The sequence below is a fragment of the Pseudonaja textilis genome, chromosome 1 (genome assembly GCF_049901715.1).
Source record: "Pseudonaja textilis isolate UNSWEBS1 chromosome 1, rPseTex1.2, whole genome shotgun sequence".
Classification (NCBI taxonomy): Eukaryota; Metazoa; Chordata; class Lepidosauria; order Squamata; family Elapidae; genus Pseudonaja; species Pseudonaja textilis.
Genome location: NC_141990.1, coordinates 5,643,782 through 5,660,030, shown reverse-complemented (window position 1 = coordinate 5,660,030; position 16,249 = coordinate 5,643,782). Strand labels below are relative to the sequence as shown.

The window sequence follows — 16,249 nt, the reverse complement described above, 5'->3', positions numbered from 1 at the left end:
GTGGCATAGGTTCGCCATCATGGGTATAGGGTCTCTTGCCAGAGCCAGGGTCTGGACTAGAACAGGTGTGTCAAACTTAAGGCCCAGGGGATAGATCCGGCCCATGGGGTGTTTAGATCTGGCTCACGGGGCTACCCTAGAAACAGCAAAGGACCAGCCTCCGATGCCTCTGCCGGCAAAAACGGAGCTCCGGCAGAGGGTTGCAGGAAGCCGTGGTAGCCAAAAACAGAGCTTGGAAGCCCGTTTTCGCTGGCAGAGCGCTCGGCCCCCCACAAGCGCCCCGACACGAGTGATGCCGACCTGGCCACGCCCACTCTGGCCACACCCACCCTAGCCCCCAAGGTCACACACAACCCTGATGTCACTCTCAATGAAATCAAGTTTGACACCCCTGGACAAGAACAATCACAACTGTGACTCTGGGCAGCGAATATAGGATGAAAAATCAAGACCCAACAAAGAAATCATAGTACAGGAAGTCCTCAACTTACAACAGTTCGCCTAGTGACCGTTCAAAGTTACAACGGCACTGAAAAAGCAGACTTATGGCCATTTTCCACACTTACAACTGTTGCAACATCCTCCTGGTCACACGATTTACATTCGGATGCTTGACAGCTGACTCATATTTATGACAGTTGCAGTGTCCTGGGGGTCATGTGATCCCCTTTATGGCCTTCTGGCAAACAAAGTCAATGGGGAAGCCAGATTCACTTAACAACCTAGTTGCTAATTTAAGAACTGCAGTGATTCACTTCGCAAATGTGACAAGAAAAGCTGTAAAACGGGGCACAATTCACTTAACAAATGTCTCACTTGGCAATGTAAGTTCTGGGCTCAATTGTGGTCGTAGATTGAGGACTACCTTACAAATAGTCCTCGACTTACAACTATTAGCGACCATTCAATGTTACAATGGCCCTGAAAAAGGTGACTTACAACCAGTCCTGGCACGACCAAGGGCAGCGTCCCTATAGTCAGATTATCAACCTTCAGGTGCTTGGCAACCAGCATGTATTTATGACAACTGTAGCATCCTGGGGTCATGTGATTGCCGTTTGCGACCTGTCCAGCCAGCTTCTGCCAAACAAAGTCAATGGGGAGAACTGGATTTGCTTAAATACCCCACAGTTCACTTAACAGTTGCGATGATTGCAGAAGCTGAAGATGCTTCTTGGATGAGAAGCGAAACGTCTTCAAAGAAAAACTTCCTGACAGTGAGGACAATCAACCCGGGGAACAGAAGTTGCCTTCAGAGGTTGTGGGTGCTTCATCACTGGAGGTTTTTAAGAAGGGACTGGACAGCCATTTGTCTGAGATTGTATAGGTTCTCCTGCTTGAGCAGGGGGCTGGACTAGAAGACCTTCAAGGTCCCTTCCAGCTATGTTCCCAATTCCTGATTCAATCTGTCCTAGTCCTAGTCCTAGTCCTAGTCCTAGTCCTTATTCTATTCTATTCTATTCTATTCTATTCTATTCTATTCTATTCTATTCTATTCTATTCTATTCTATTCTATAAAGTCCAGTTGCCCCTTGGAAAAAGCACCTTTGGGACAACAGCAATGATTTAGCTTAACAATCACGGAAAAAACGGGCCCTAAATTTGGGCACAACCTACAACCTCCTTTGGCTTAACAATGGCAATTCTGGTCCCAACTGTGGTCCTATGCTGAGGGGGAATAAGGGAATAAGGGAACCTAGGCAGTCCCCTCCCAACCTCCTCACTACTGTCCGGCTCTGCTGCCAGCCCCGCCAGGCCACAACACTTTGTGAAGAGGGGAAGCTGCCCTGAAGGCCAGCGAATTTTAACCCTGTACAGTCGACCCTTTGGGTTCTCCATCCTTATAATTATTCCCACCCTTAGGTTGTTTAACTGGAGGGCTGCCAAGGGCTGTGCTTCAGACCTTCCGTGCACCACGCGGGGGAACACCGAGGTCCTGCCCTTCCCTTGAAATGATCTGAAGCAGAGCTGCTCTTTCTGGCAGGGAATTAAAATCTCAAGTCCGTTCTGGGCCACCGGTGTGGCTGAGGACCTGCATGCTACTTGGGTTCTCAAGCATCTTGCGTAGGCCCCTTGACTGAGAAAGACCGCACCGTCCTTAAACAGGACACCGCTGATTGCGATTTTAAAAAGTCACGTCGTGACTGGAAATCTTCAAAAGCTACTCCTGGAAGTGGGAAAGATAGTCCAGGCAGTCCTTGACTGACACCCATTCGTTTAGTGACTGCTCGTAGTTACAATGGTACTTTAAAAAGTGACTTAAGACCATTTTTCACACTTGCAACTGTTCTAGCATCCCCATGGTCATGGGCTCAAAATTCAGCCGCTTGGCAACTGACTCCTATTTATGATGGTCGCAGTGCCCTGGGGACATGTGATCTCCTTTCCCGACCTTCTGACAAGCAAAGTCAACGGGGAAGCCATATTCACTTAACAACCATGTTACTAAATTAACAACTGCAGCAACTCACTTCAAAAAAGGTCGTAAAATGAGGGTTAACACACAAAATAGCTGTCTGGCTTAGGAACAGAAATGTTGAGCTCAGTTGTGGTCATAAGTCGAAGACTACCTGTCCTTGGTCCCAAATTTCCCTGGATGAGTTTTTCAGGGCTGAATTTAAATCTGGTTCCCTCCAGTCCCAATCCAACACTTTAACCTTACACTACAACATCAAAGGCCATTTCTCTTCCCTCCTTTTTCTTTGTGTGAATTTTTGGATCTCAACCTGACAACAAGAGAAGCTGCTTAGTTCAAGCCTTTTTCCTGAAAACAAAACATGGAAAATTAAGACCAATCCAGTGGTGGTATTCTCCCGGTTCGGCTGAATCAGTAGTAAAAATAAATAAAATAAATCTGATGAGCAGCTGTGCCGCGCAATTTAGATTAGCTAGAAAGCAGGAAATCATCTTATTTCTTACTTACTTACCTCATCAGGAGGTTCCCCTGAGGCCCAGTAGGCAAAAAACGGGGGACGCAGGGGGGGGGGGGTGAGTGCTGTGAAAGGGGGGGAAAAAACCACCCAGCCATGCCCATCTAGTCACATGACCACCTGGTCACACCCACCTAGCCACGCCCACAGAGCCAGTAGTCAAAAAAATGAATCCCACCACTGGACCAATCGTGAAACTTTTCTTGATGCAGAATTTTTTTCTTTTCTCCTAATCCAGAAGGGATTCATGGAGATTCCTTTTTATACATCCCCCCACATAGACACATTCATGGGAAAAAATTCCATGGTCTTCTTAGGCTACACCTTAGCAAGGGACCGGCTGAAAATAGGAACCAATAACAGGCAGAATGCAAAGCATCACTTGTTAGTCCAAGGAGGCCATGAAGTTTTTCTGACCAAAAATGCTGCATGTAGGATTATAAACATCCTGACAAGCATATAATCACCAATGTAAATAGCCCCGTAAGCTGTAAACATATCCTTAAAGGATAATGTTGCAATGCAACTTTCAGAATCCCCAAGTAGCATCACTAATGAGCTGAATAACCTCTTCGCTGATCAAAAAATGAGGCTTAAGCGTTCTGTATGACTCTTTGCTTCCATTCTGTGAAAAGCAGATGTTCGGCTGTGTGAATAAGACTGAATCATGTAGGTTGTTTACTCTCTATCTACAATTTTGGATTGTCGTGAGAGCAGATATCTAACAAGGATTCATGTGCTTTTGGGCTGCAGGTTTTTTTTTTTATGGTACACAACGTACTTCTTCCTAAACATGGGTTATTCAGATTCCAACCAGTATTTTATATTTTTTAGAAACAGATCATACAAAGGAATAAGCTCAGGGAACCCAAGGTAAAACCCAAGTTTACTTTCTTGCAGAAATGTAAAACATTTACAGGTACCGTATTTTCTCAAAAATAAGACCAGGCCTTATGTTAATTTTTGTTCCAGAGACACATTTCTGGTTAGGTCTTATTTGGGGGAAAATATGGCATTAAATGTGTCCTTCTGGCTGACCATCTTAACTGGGGCTTATTTTGGGGGTAGGGCTTATATTACGAGCATCCTGAAAAGTCATGCTGGGGCTTATTTTCAGGGAAACGCAGTAGTCCTCAGCCTACAACAGTTACTTGGTGACTGTTCAAAGTTACAACGTAGCTGAAAAAAGCAACTTGTGACAATTCTTCATACTTACAACCATTGTAGCATCTCCATGGCCGCATGATCAAAATTCGGACAATTGCCAACTGGTTCATATTTATGACAGTTGCAATGCCCCAAGATCATGTGATCACCTTTTGCAAGTGTCTGACAAGCAGTCAATGGGGAAGCCAGATTCACTTAACAGCTGTGTGACTAACTTAACAAATGCAGTGATTCATTTAACAACTGTGCCAAGAAAGATCATAAAATGGGGCAATATTCACATAACCAACTGTCCCACTTTGCAACTGAGATTTTGGACTCAATTGTGGTTGTACATTGAGCGCTAGCTGTATTTTCTATTTTTACCAGCATCTACAACTACAGAAACCAGAAAAGTTATAGGAGGAAAGGGATGTCAAAGACCATAATTAATTACAAGGGCGAGGATGGTGACATTTGTTCAGAAAAATATATATTGTGAAGCAGCCGTATTTTGGAGACCTGCCCCAAATTCATCTCAGACAGAGGCTACACTCTACATCAGTTAGGAACAAGCTCTGGCGCACACAGGATTTGCCACAATGAGCCAATTAAGTCTTAAAGGCTTAACTGGGCTCCTTGCTCTCTTTATTATAGCAAGCCAACAAGGGCACAGAGCAACCCCCTCTGAACGATCATCTTACCCAGAAGATCCGATGCTTTTGCACACAGCAAGGAGAGGCCTCTTCTCAGCAAAGTTATCACTCTTTTCGCGATCTGGATGGGGCAGAACACAGAGACATGCAAAAGCGTTAGTTACATCTTTGCTGCCACTGAATGATTAACCAGCAGAGATCAAATAGCTTACAAAGGTGCTATTATTGAATCAAATCAAATCAAACTGAAGACTTTATTTGGACAACCGTGATTAGACACATAAGGAATTTGTCTCCGGTATAGAACCACTCGATTTGCTTGCAGATAATAAAAAGGATAAATAACAATACTTCAGCCTCACTGTGAATACATGAATAGAATAAATTAATAGAGTTGGAAGGGACCTCGGAGGTCTTCTAGTCCAACCCCCATCCCCCTCCTCAGGCCATTTCAGATAAATGGTGATAAATGGTGTCCAATCTCTTCTTAAAAACCTCCAGTGAAGGAGCACCCACAATTTCTGGAGGCAAGTTGTTCCACTGGTTAATTGTCCTCACTGTCAGGAAATTTCTCCTAGATCAGGGCTGTCAAACTCGCAGCCCACAGGCCAGATGCATCACATGCTGGCCACGCCCATTCCCAATTTAGCAAAGGGGGAAAAAGTCTCCATATGTCATGTGACGATGCCGTGACGATGCGAGTTTGATACCCCTGTACTAAATAGATAGAACTAAACATATTAAATCTAAGTACAGTGCACGGTTTTGAAGGGACATTAATGTTTTTGCCTAACAAAGCTATGAAAAGGCTTACATTGATATATGCAGATCATGTTTGTAAGTACAGTTACTTTGGTTCAAGTCAGAGGTGTCCAACATTGGCACCTTTAAGGTTGTGCCATGCTGGCTAAGGAATTCTGGGAGTTGAAGTCCACAGGTCTTAAAGTTGCCAAGATGGGACACCCCGGATGACTAACAATGCTCAAAAGAGAGCTTAAAGTTGCCAAGATGGGACACCCTTGTGTACTAACAATGCTCAAAAGGGAGCTATGACATCCCATGAGCGATATATCACCTTAAAATCTTCAACAGTTTTGAATCAGATTACCCTGAGGACCACTGTTTTCTCCAAATTGAGATCAGGCTCCAAGGCCCTTGTCTGTTTGTCTCTTTCGCTAATTAATTTCTCTCTCTTCCTAATTAGTGAAGGTCCAATTGGTAATTGAGAGCATTATGGCCACATTTCTGCTGAGCCCAGCAGGCTTTTTCTCAATTTCACACTCTCCTTGTTCTTAAGATTGTTTCTGAAGTCATTTCTACTCAGGGGTGTGTTTCATAATGATGAAAAGTTGACGTTATAAATCTTTCTTATTACACATAAACATACATGCCCACATATTTGACCTGCTGGCAGATCTTTCCATTGGGAAAAGAATTTATTTTATATATTTTTTTTCCTGTATATATTTTATTTGACATATTTTTATCACTCCCAGAGATATTTTCTCAAAGTGACAATCAATGAATGAAGCTCCACAGAATGCTAGCTTGGAACAAATGCGTCTTTCAGGTTCAGCTTGAAGTTTAAGTTCAACAGGAGGGTGTTTTGTTTTTTCAGTGTACGGGTAAGTCCTTAACTTACATTCATTTAGGGACTGTTCAAAGTTACAACAGCACTGAAAAAAGTGACTCATCACCAGTCTTTGCCATGGTGGCCCAGTGGTTAGAATGCAGTATTGCAGGCTAATTCTGCCAAATGCCAGGACTTGATCCTCACCATTGACTCAGCCTTCCATCCTTCTGAGATCAGTAAAATAAGGACCCAGATTGTTGGGGGCCATAGGTTGACTCTGTAAACTGCTTAGAGAGGGCTGTAAAGCACTGCAAAGCAGTATATAAGTATAAATGCTATTGCTATTGCAGCAAACTCTTCCCACTGCCACCAGTTTGATCCTCACTGGCTCAATGTTGACTCAGCCTTCTGAGGTCGGTAAAGTGAGGACCCAAATTGTTGGGACAAAAGACTGGCTCCGTAAACTGCTTAGAGAGGGCTGTAAAGCACTGTGAAGCAGTATAGACCGTGTTTCGCCAACAATACGGCCTCCCCCAATAGGAAGTCCTAGCATGTTTTATCGGCATAAAGTCAAATTAAGCCCCTCCCCCCAAATTAAGGCCTATATTAAACATGCAAAATGGGGGGGGGGGATGGCACGGGGGGCTTGCCGTTAGGAAGTACTTTTGTTGCATACCCGGATATGGTGTTGCCTGCGTTGACTTTGGCATTGGTGGGGCACTTTCTATCGGGAGACCTTCCCCCACCCTTGCTTTCCCTTCTCCCCATGCTGCTGCGGCGTTTAGAGCAATGCCACAGCATTTGGCACAGCCATGTGTGGCCAACCGGAGCCTGGGGAGACACTCGGCTTCAGGCGCTCCTGTCGCAGCCTTCCAAGTGGGTGGACGAGAGTGTGGGCGAGAGGTGGAAAGGACGGGCGGCTTCGGGCTCTTTTCGCCAGACCTGCCGGCCAGGGAAGCAGCACTGCCGTCACCTCGCCTCCCTGTCTGCGGACGGGTGGGCGCTATCACTGCTTCGGGCAGCCTCTTTCGGTGGCCCCTTCTGATTCAGGCTGGAGGGACTTGGGAAGGAAGCCAACCTCGGGTCGGCCTGGCTCTTTCGTTTGACAGGCGGGTGCGCACCCGCGGTTCGCTTTCCCGGCTCTGCCCAGCCCGCACGGCTCTGACACAGCCCTGGCGGGATGAGTGGAGGGCCCGGGGGGGAGGTGCTCGCTGCCTTGGCAAGAGCTCCGCCGTCGGGCAGGAGGGCCTGCCTGTCAGCTGCGCTGGGCGCCCCAGGCGAAGCTCTTCGTGCTCTGCCCAGCACCTGGCAGGGATGGCGGCTGGGCACTTCTCCTGGGGTGGGCCAATCCTGTGCTGCAGCCCCGGGAGATTCGCCTCTCCACGTGGGGTTGGGCTGTCCTCTCGGGCAGGGGAGGGTTTGTCGTACCGGTAGTAGGGCGTCATTTTTAAAAGAATTGGCTTTGTCTTTGAAGGCGAAGGGAAGGCGGTGACAGGAGCACCTGAAGCCAAGTGTCTCCATCGGGCTCCAGTTGCAGGGAGGAGCCCTGGCTGGCCACACGTGGCTGCGCCAAACACCACGGCATTGCTCTAAACGCCACGGCAGCATGGGGAGAAGGGAAAGCAATGGTGGTGGAAGGTCTCCCGATACGAAGTACCCCACCAACGCCCAGGTCAACATCCAAGCCGTTGCAGCCTGCCCACCCGAGGATGCAAGGGGGGGAATTAAGTCACCCCCGAAAAGATGGCCTAGCCGTTTTTTCGGGGGTCAAAAAAAAATAAGGCCCAGCCTTATTTTGTGAGAAACACGGTACAAGTCCAAGTGCTATTGCTACTGCAGGCAAACTCTGCCCACTGCCACCAGTTTGATCCTGAACTAAAGCACTATGAAGCAGCAGATAAATCTAAGTGCTGTTGCTATTTATGATCGTAGCAGTGTTCCCACAGTCATGCTCAACTCTGATTAAGTACAGGTAGTCCTCGACTTTATTGAGAGTTTTGCAGCGTTAATTCAGCGCAAGAAAAATAAACACAGATGGCTGATGCTTCATTGAACATCTTTATAAACATAAGTAGATTTTACAAACCAGTTGTAGATTTCTCCAACATGGAGCAAACTCAAACAGAAATATGGTGCAAGTTCAGAGCAGAGCTCCAGTCTTCTGCAAGCAAGCAGGTTAGTTTCATCTTCAATAGACAGACTCAGAGCTCAACATAGCTTCAGAGCTACAGAGCTTAACATAGCTGCCACACCTAAACTACTTCTAGTTTCAGTTTCCAGCCTAGGCTACTTCTACTTTCAGTTTCCAAAACAGTCCTCATTGGCTGACTTAGTTGCTATGCCTAATCATTGGCTGGCCTTGTTACCAAGCTCTATTCCAGGTCATGAATATACTCTGACAGTCTTACAACAGCTTGTTTAGTGACCGTTCAAAGTTACAATGGCGCTGAAAAAGTGAGTTATGGCCATTTTTCATACTTATGACCACTGCAGCATCCCCATGGTCATGTGATTTATATTTGAATACTTGACAAGTGGTTCATATTTATGACATTTGCAGTGTCCCGGGGTCATGTAATCCCCTTTTGCAACCTTCTGACAAGCAAAATTAATGGGGAAGCCAGATTCACTTAACAACACTGTTACTAATTTAACACCTGCAGTGATTCACTTAACAAACATGACAAGAAAAGTCATAAAATGGAGCAAAACTCCCTTAACAAATGTCTCACTTAGAAACATAAATTTTGGGTTCAATTGTGGTGGTAAGTCAATGGACTGACTACCTGTATTTCTGTTACACTAAAAAAAAAAATCTAAAAAGAAATAATAGCAATAATAAAACAATATTTAAAGAGTTAAGAGTCTTCCTCACAACTGACTTCTTTCCCATGAGAATTCAGGCCATTTGATCAACAGAAAATATTGCTGAAAATGCTCTTCACGGGGCTTAAATTTGCAGTTTAACCACGGTCTTCTAAAAATGAAATAATCTGAAATAATCTGAACAGAAAAACCATTAACACAGAAAGACAGATTTTTCACTCAACAGTATTTCTGAAGATTAAAGAGCCTGGGTAGAATCTGTGCACTTAAAAGGTTTGCCAATCATCTACAGAATTCGTCCTCCCCAATTATGTCTCGGTTTATTCAACATTTAATGACTCACAGAGACAGTTTTACAATCAACAATCCATTCTATGAGCACATTTACATTATATGAACCCTTTGTTGATAAACATTGGAAGCCCTTTTAAGAAACTCGGGCAAACAAAACTGTCACTCCCAACAGAGCAAACCAACTTTGCCAAAACACAAACTTGAAAAAGGAGTTACACTGAGAGTGCCGTATATCAGAAAAATACCTTACTTTTTAAAAAATGAAAGGATCCGGAGGGAAAAAAATGGGTATTTTTTTTATCATAACTTTTTAATGCACCTCTAAGAGTGCCTACTGGTTTTATAAAGACAGGAAAACTGGAAAGCAAAAGGTACCCAAACAGTTAGATGAACCTCGAAGCATGCAAAAGTGCCATTTTTAAATTTTAAACATAACAAGCAATTAACAATCAACTAGCACTGATGATGTTACCTAGTTAGGGTCATGAAACATCTGCAAGAAAAGAAGGAAGCTCAGAGAGCACCAAGGACCCCTCATGTCAACCCTGAGCTACAAATATTCTCCTTTATTAGTGTTTGTTCATTAGATTTCTGTCCCAACTTCATTTTTTATAAGTCACTCAAAGCAGCGAATATGCATCCTCCTTCTATTTCCCCACCAAATAACCCTGTGAGGTGGGTTGGGCTGAGAAAGAATGATTACTGGCCCAAAGTCATCCAGCTGGCTTTCCTGCCTGACATGGGAGTAGAACTCATCATCTCCTGGTGATTGGCCCAAACTCACCCAGCCGGCTATCAGGCATAAGGTGGGACTAGAACTCATCATCTCCTGGGGATTGGCTCAATGTCACCCAGCTGGCTTTCATGCCTAAGATGGGACCATGGCTGTAAAGCGAACCATTGTAGATGTTAAGTAAATCAGGTGGTCATTAAATGAATCCAACTTCCCCAGTTGACTTTGCTTCTTGGAAGCTGGCTGGGAAGGTTGCGAATGGTAATCACATGACTCCAGGATGCTGCAGCCATCATAAATACATGCCGGTTGTCAAAACACCCCAAATTTTGATCACATCCCCATGGAAATGCTGCAGTGGTTATAAGTGCGAGGGCCAACAGCAACTGCAATAGCACTTAGACTGATATTCCAACTTAGAGCACACTCTGGACGGTTTACAAAGTCAGTCTATTGCCCCCAACAATCTGGGTCCTCACTTTACCAACCCCGGAAGGATGGAAGGCTGAGTCAACCTTGAGCCAGTCAAAATTGAACTCATGACAGTGGGCAAAGTTAGCCTGCAATGCTGCCATTATAACCACTGCACCATCATGGCTGTTACAACCACTAGTTTTTTTTCAGTGCTGCTGTAATTTCGAATAGTCACTAAATATAGGTAGTCCGCAACTTACGACTACGATTGAGCCCAAAATTTATGCTCCTAAGTGAGAAATTTGTTTTTGACCCATTTTATGACTTTTTCTCACCACATTTCTTAAGTAAATCACCACAGTTGTTAAATTAATAATACATCTGTTTTTCCCATTGACTTTGCCTGTCAGAAGGTTGCAGGATGTCATAAGTATGAACCACTTGTCCGGTATTCAAATGTAAATCATGTGACCACGGGGATGCTGCAACCGTCATAAGTGTGCAAAATGGTTGTAAGTCACTTTTTTCAGTGCCATTGTAACTTTGAGTGATGGTCACTAAATGAACTGTTGTAAGTCGAGGACTACCTGCAAAAGGTTGTAAATCAGGGACCACTGTTATAGAAAACAAAACATGGCTTCACGTTACTGGCCGGGGGAATTCTGGGAGGTGAAGTCCACGCATCTTAAAGTTGCCAAGGTTGAGGAACACAGGTTTAAAATACTGAACGGCATCCGCTGTATTTGCAGAGTCTCTAACAGAGGAGACAATTTGCCTCACCCACAAGCTGACAAGACTGGGAGATAGACGGGATTAATCCTTCCAAGTTAGAGTGGATTACAGGGTTTTTAAAAATATAGGAGATTGTGTGTTTTCTATGTGCAACTGACTGGCGTGACACACCTGCTCCGTACAGAACATTTAACAAAATGCCAAACAGCATTTTACAGGGAATATTTTCTTAAGCCCACAGCTTGCCAAATCCATCAAATCAAAAAAGGTATAGAAATCCCGTTGCAAAGGGCTTTTTTCCCCCTTTAACTCCTATTTATTCTAAATCCTTTTAATTCTGTCATAACACTCTTGCATTTAACCCGCAAACCCTCCTCCCCAAAGCTGAAAATCCTGATAAACCACACAATTAAAGTAATGAAAACTGTGTCTACTGCCAACAAGGCGCCACACCTCCTCCGCAATCTTGTTTAAATGGGAAAGAAAGAACGAGAGGGAGGGATGGAGAGAGGGGGAGGAGAGAGAGAGAGAGAGGGAGGGAGGGAGGGGAGGGAAATTACAGTAATCCTCGACTTACAACCACAGTGTTACTATCTTAACAACTGCAGTGAGTCACTTAACAACATTGCCAGGTTGTAAAATGGGGCACTACTCAGTTAACAACTGTCTACTTAGCAACTGAAATTTTGGGCTCTGTTGTGGTCGTAAGTCAAGGACTATCTATATGTCTGCAGAAATATGGGAAATATAAGAATCAACAGCTTTTAAATCAGGGCTATCCAACCTTGTCCACTTTTAACACTTGTGGACTTCAACATGCTGGCTGGGGAATTCTGGGATTTGAAGTCCAGAAGTCTTAAAGAGGCCAAGGTTGGACATCCCTGTTCTAAAGGTAATACAGGCAGCCCTCAATTTACAACAGTTTATTTAGTGACCGTTCAATGGCACTGAAAAAAGTGACATGACCGTTTTTCACACTTACAACCATAGTAGCATCCCTGAAGTCATGTGATCAAAATTCAGGCACTTGGTTCATATTTATGACAGTTGCAGTGTAATGCACGGTTGTGGTGCAATTCACTTAACAAATGGCTCACTTAACCACAGAAATTTGGGGTTCAATTGTGGTCGTACATCGAGGACTACCTGTAACTCATGTCCTGTTACAGCATAAAAAATACCTTAGTAAACAGAGTACCTCCAAGTAACAAGATCAGGCAGCAGGTGATGGAAAAAATATTTACCATAGATTTAGGAAAACTCCTGCTTCTTGCTTCGTCTAGGCCTGGGGTGTCAGACTGCATGTCTTCGAGGACCGGATCAGCATGGTAGTTCTCCTCTGAGGGCCAGACAGGGGACGGGGAGGGGAGACAGGACGGACGCCTCCTGCAGCTGCCTGCTGGCCAAAACGGAGGGGAGGGCCCGCGTGCCCCCCCACACCCTGTTTTTGACCAGGATGGCCTCCTACAGCACCAAGCTCATTTTGGCTGCCAGAGGCACTGCGGGCCGGTCGTGTGCTATTTCCAGACTGGCCCCACGGGCCAGATTTAAGCACCCCGCAAGCTGGATCCGGCCCATGGGCCTTGAGTTTGACACCCCTGTTCTAGGTCAAGACTGAGGCCATCAAACCTAAGAGCTTCACACAAGAGAGGTAGCAAGACAAAGGGGGACAGGTCCCCCCCAGAGGAATTTGAATGGCCATCAATGACTTTCTAGTTTTCTTTCAAGGAGCAGCCTATAATGCCTTATATAAATATGAAGAAAAACATGCAGGCAAGTTTCTAAATTATTGGTCAGCAGCTCCTGCTGGGTTCCCCCTTCTGTGGCGCAGTAAACAGGATATAATTGTAATTTTTACTTCTGGTACACATTGCGACAGCACATCTGTCTATGTTCCATTCTTCTTTCTGTAATTGGGAGCTTTTGTGAGATTACCTCGCAGCAAGAGAGAAAAAAGAGAGAAGACAAATAAGGGGAGCTGCTTCAGAACAAGTCAGATTTTCATCCATCCAAATCAATGCTGCCCCACGTGGACTAGCTAGAAGCAGCCTTCTAGATTTCAGATTGGATCTTAACCACCCTGGGAGAGGGCAGGCATTTAATCGGTTCTCCTGCTTGCACAGGAAAAATCCTTCTATGGAGTGACAGTCTTTCGCTCCATTTTGGAAACATAATGAGCATTCTGTCAACAGAACCAATGGAGTCATCTATTCTCTCTCTCTCTCTCTCTGACTATCTATTGACTCAGCCTTCTGTCCTTCCGAGGTTGATAAAATGAGGACCCAGATTGTTGGGGGCAATAGGCTGGCTCTGTAAACTGCTTGGAGAGGGCTGTAAAGCACTGTGAAGTGGTATATAAGTCTAAGTGCTCTTGTATTCTATTCTATTCTATTCTATTCTATTCTATTCTACTCTACTCTACTCTACTCTACTCTACTCTATTCTATTCTAGAACCATCCATCTTCCTCTAGGACAGGGGTGTCAAACTGGCAGCCCACAGGCCGAATGCATCATGCACTGGTCAGGCCCACCCCTGGTTTAGCAAAGGGGGGGGAGGTGGAAGTTGCAATAGGTCATATGATGACGCCATGTCATTGCAAATTTGACACGCCTGTTGTAGGAGGTGGCATAAAAAGTAGTATGTAAACTTTAAAAGAGGCAAGGAATGTTAAAAACTGATTTAAAGTTTCAGGGAGCTAACCAACTCCACAGTTGGGTGCTCCTGTGTATATCCCAAGCGAGGCCACAAAGCTATGTTTTCATACCTTTACGGAAGGCGGGAAGGAGGGAAGAATGTTCCACAGGCAACTGCGGGCAACAGCCGAGAAGGATCTCTTCCTACACTACCCCGGTCGGGGTACATAACCGTCCTTCCCTCCTGACCGGGTGAGATGGATTGATGTAATGAGGTGAGGATGGCTCCACAGCTATCCTGACCCTAGGCTATGCATGGATCATGTGGCATGTAGGATTCAGCCACATGGTTGATGATCAGATGATCAGGTAACCTAATTTCTGCATTGCTTTCTTTTGTTTTTCTCCGCAAATGTTCTTCCAGGGATCATAATTATTTTTTTCTTAATCACTTCTGGTCATTCTTGTGACTGAACAATCTAAGCTGCCAAGAAAGTCCTGACTGAAAAAAAAAATAACATCCTGAATTAGCTCAACTTCTTTCTATATAATGTGTGATATGTCATCCAGGAAAAAAAAACCCTCAACAACTGTGATTAAAACCGAGCTGAAATCCAGAGAAGCTCATCAAATCTTAATACAAAGTTTGATATGGTTCAATTCATTAGCAGATGAAAGAAACTAAACTAGGGGATAATCCAGATCAAACAGACAAAGGGTAAATTAAGGAAGGGCAGAAATGTTAGTCATATTGGAGGAGGGGGAAAATATACTAAATAAATACACCCCACCCCTTTTTTTTCCAACTACATAAGGCCAGTTGGCTACTTTGAAGTTGCATCACTCACTGTTCAGACAACATAAACTTTAGTATTTTCACATTAAGATTCTTATAATATAGCTAGTCCTTGATTTACAACCATTTGTTTAGTGACCACTCGAAGTTATGATGGCATTGAAAAAGCAACCTATGACTATTGTTCACATTTACGACCATGGCAGCATCCCCACGATCACGTGACCAAAATTCAGACGTTTGGCAACTGGCATGTATTTAGGATGGTTGCAGTGTCCCAGGGTCATGTGATCACTTTTTTGTGACCTTCAGCCAGTTGGCAACTGGCTCGTATTTATGACGGTCGCTGTGTCCCAGGAGGGGGGGTCACGTGATCTCCTTTGGTGACCTCCTGACAAGCAAAGTCCAGATTCACTTAACAACCATGTTCCTAGCTTAACAACTGCCATGATTCACTTAACAACTGTGGCAAGAAAGGTCGCAAAATGGCCCAAAACTTACTTAAACCACTCACTTAGCAACACAATTGTCGGGCTCAACGGTGGTCGTATGTCGAGGACTACCTGTGTGTAGGAAAGCTCTGGTTTTCAACCACCACACACTGAAGTGTCTTCACCTCAAAGCTGGCTCCTCTGAGAGAGAAAATGGAATGCAGCTGAAACACAAAGGACAATGACCGTGTCTTCCTGCACTAAATTATACTCCGTGTGATGCATTCCTTGCCTTTGTGCTAAATCTATTACCAAACAAAACTTAATGGTTTCCTTCCAAATCCACTGGAGAAACAACGCCCCCCCACTTTTCGCTGCCACAAGGGGCTGTTATATCCCCTTTTAAGCAAAGAACCACTTCTGCCCGAGTCCATAAATTCTCAACATTAACAAAAAGTTTCCATATCCAGCCCTAAAGTCGGTAAGCAGAAAAGCAAAACATTCTAATGGGTACAGCCGATTATATATTTAGCAATAAATTTAAAAAGTTAAACCGTAAGGAAGGCCAGTGGGGAGTCCAGGAGCAGTTCCGAACGTGGATTTCATTAGGACTTTCACCCGCTTTAATATATAGCTCTAAAACGGTTTGAATCATGAAAATTAGGCCCTATAATTTCTTTTGAAGGCCTGCACAGGACAGCTTTCCTTTTAACCCATCTAACCAGAAATCCATCACTTAAATAGTAGCATTTAACAAGCCAAGATCCGCCTAGCTCCATCTCAGGCTGCTAAAAGCTACTGACATTGGGTCACCTACCAAGCTGAGTTTGTGTAATACATCTGCTGAAGAATTACTTTTGTATTAAGAGGATGGAAAACCACACAGCCACCCAAGATGCTTGACCGCATGCAGGCGTTGCGAACATCTGCCTTCCTTTACAGATCAACCTAAATAATTATTATTCCTTTATTTAACGCAGAAACATGCTAAGTCAGCCCCTTCAGGCTGCCTTCTTTACAAAAAAAAAAAAAAGGCAGTCACAGATTTTGAGCAAAGCAAAATTCTGCATAACCCAGAATTAA

The 16,249-nt window shown here is 44.4% G+C and overlaps 1 protein-coding gene across 6 annotated transcripts in view; it reads right to left on the bottom strand.

Moving 5' to 3' along the window:
* Positions 1-16,249, bottom strand: part of BCAS3 (BCAS3 microtubule associated cell migration factor) — a 604,042-nt gene that overhangs the window by 556,292 nt on the left and 31,501 nt on the right. For all 6 annotated transcript variants that reach the window (XM_087924910.1, XM_026710222.2, XM_087924916.1 and 3 more), the window contains exon 7: positions 4,781-4,853. In XM_087924910.1, coding sequence (XP_087781036.1) covers positions 4,781-4,853 — 73 coding nt within the window. The remainder of the gene's footprint in view (positions 1-4,780; positions 4,854-16,249) is intronic.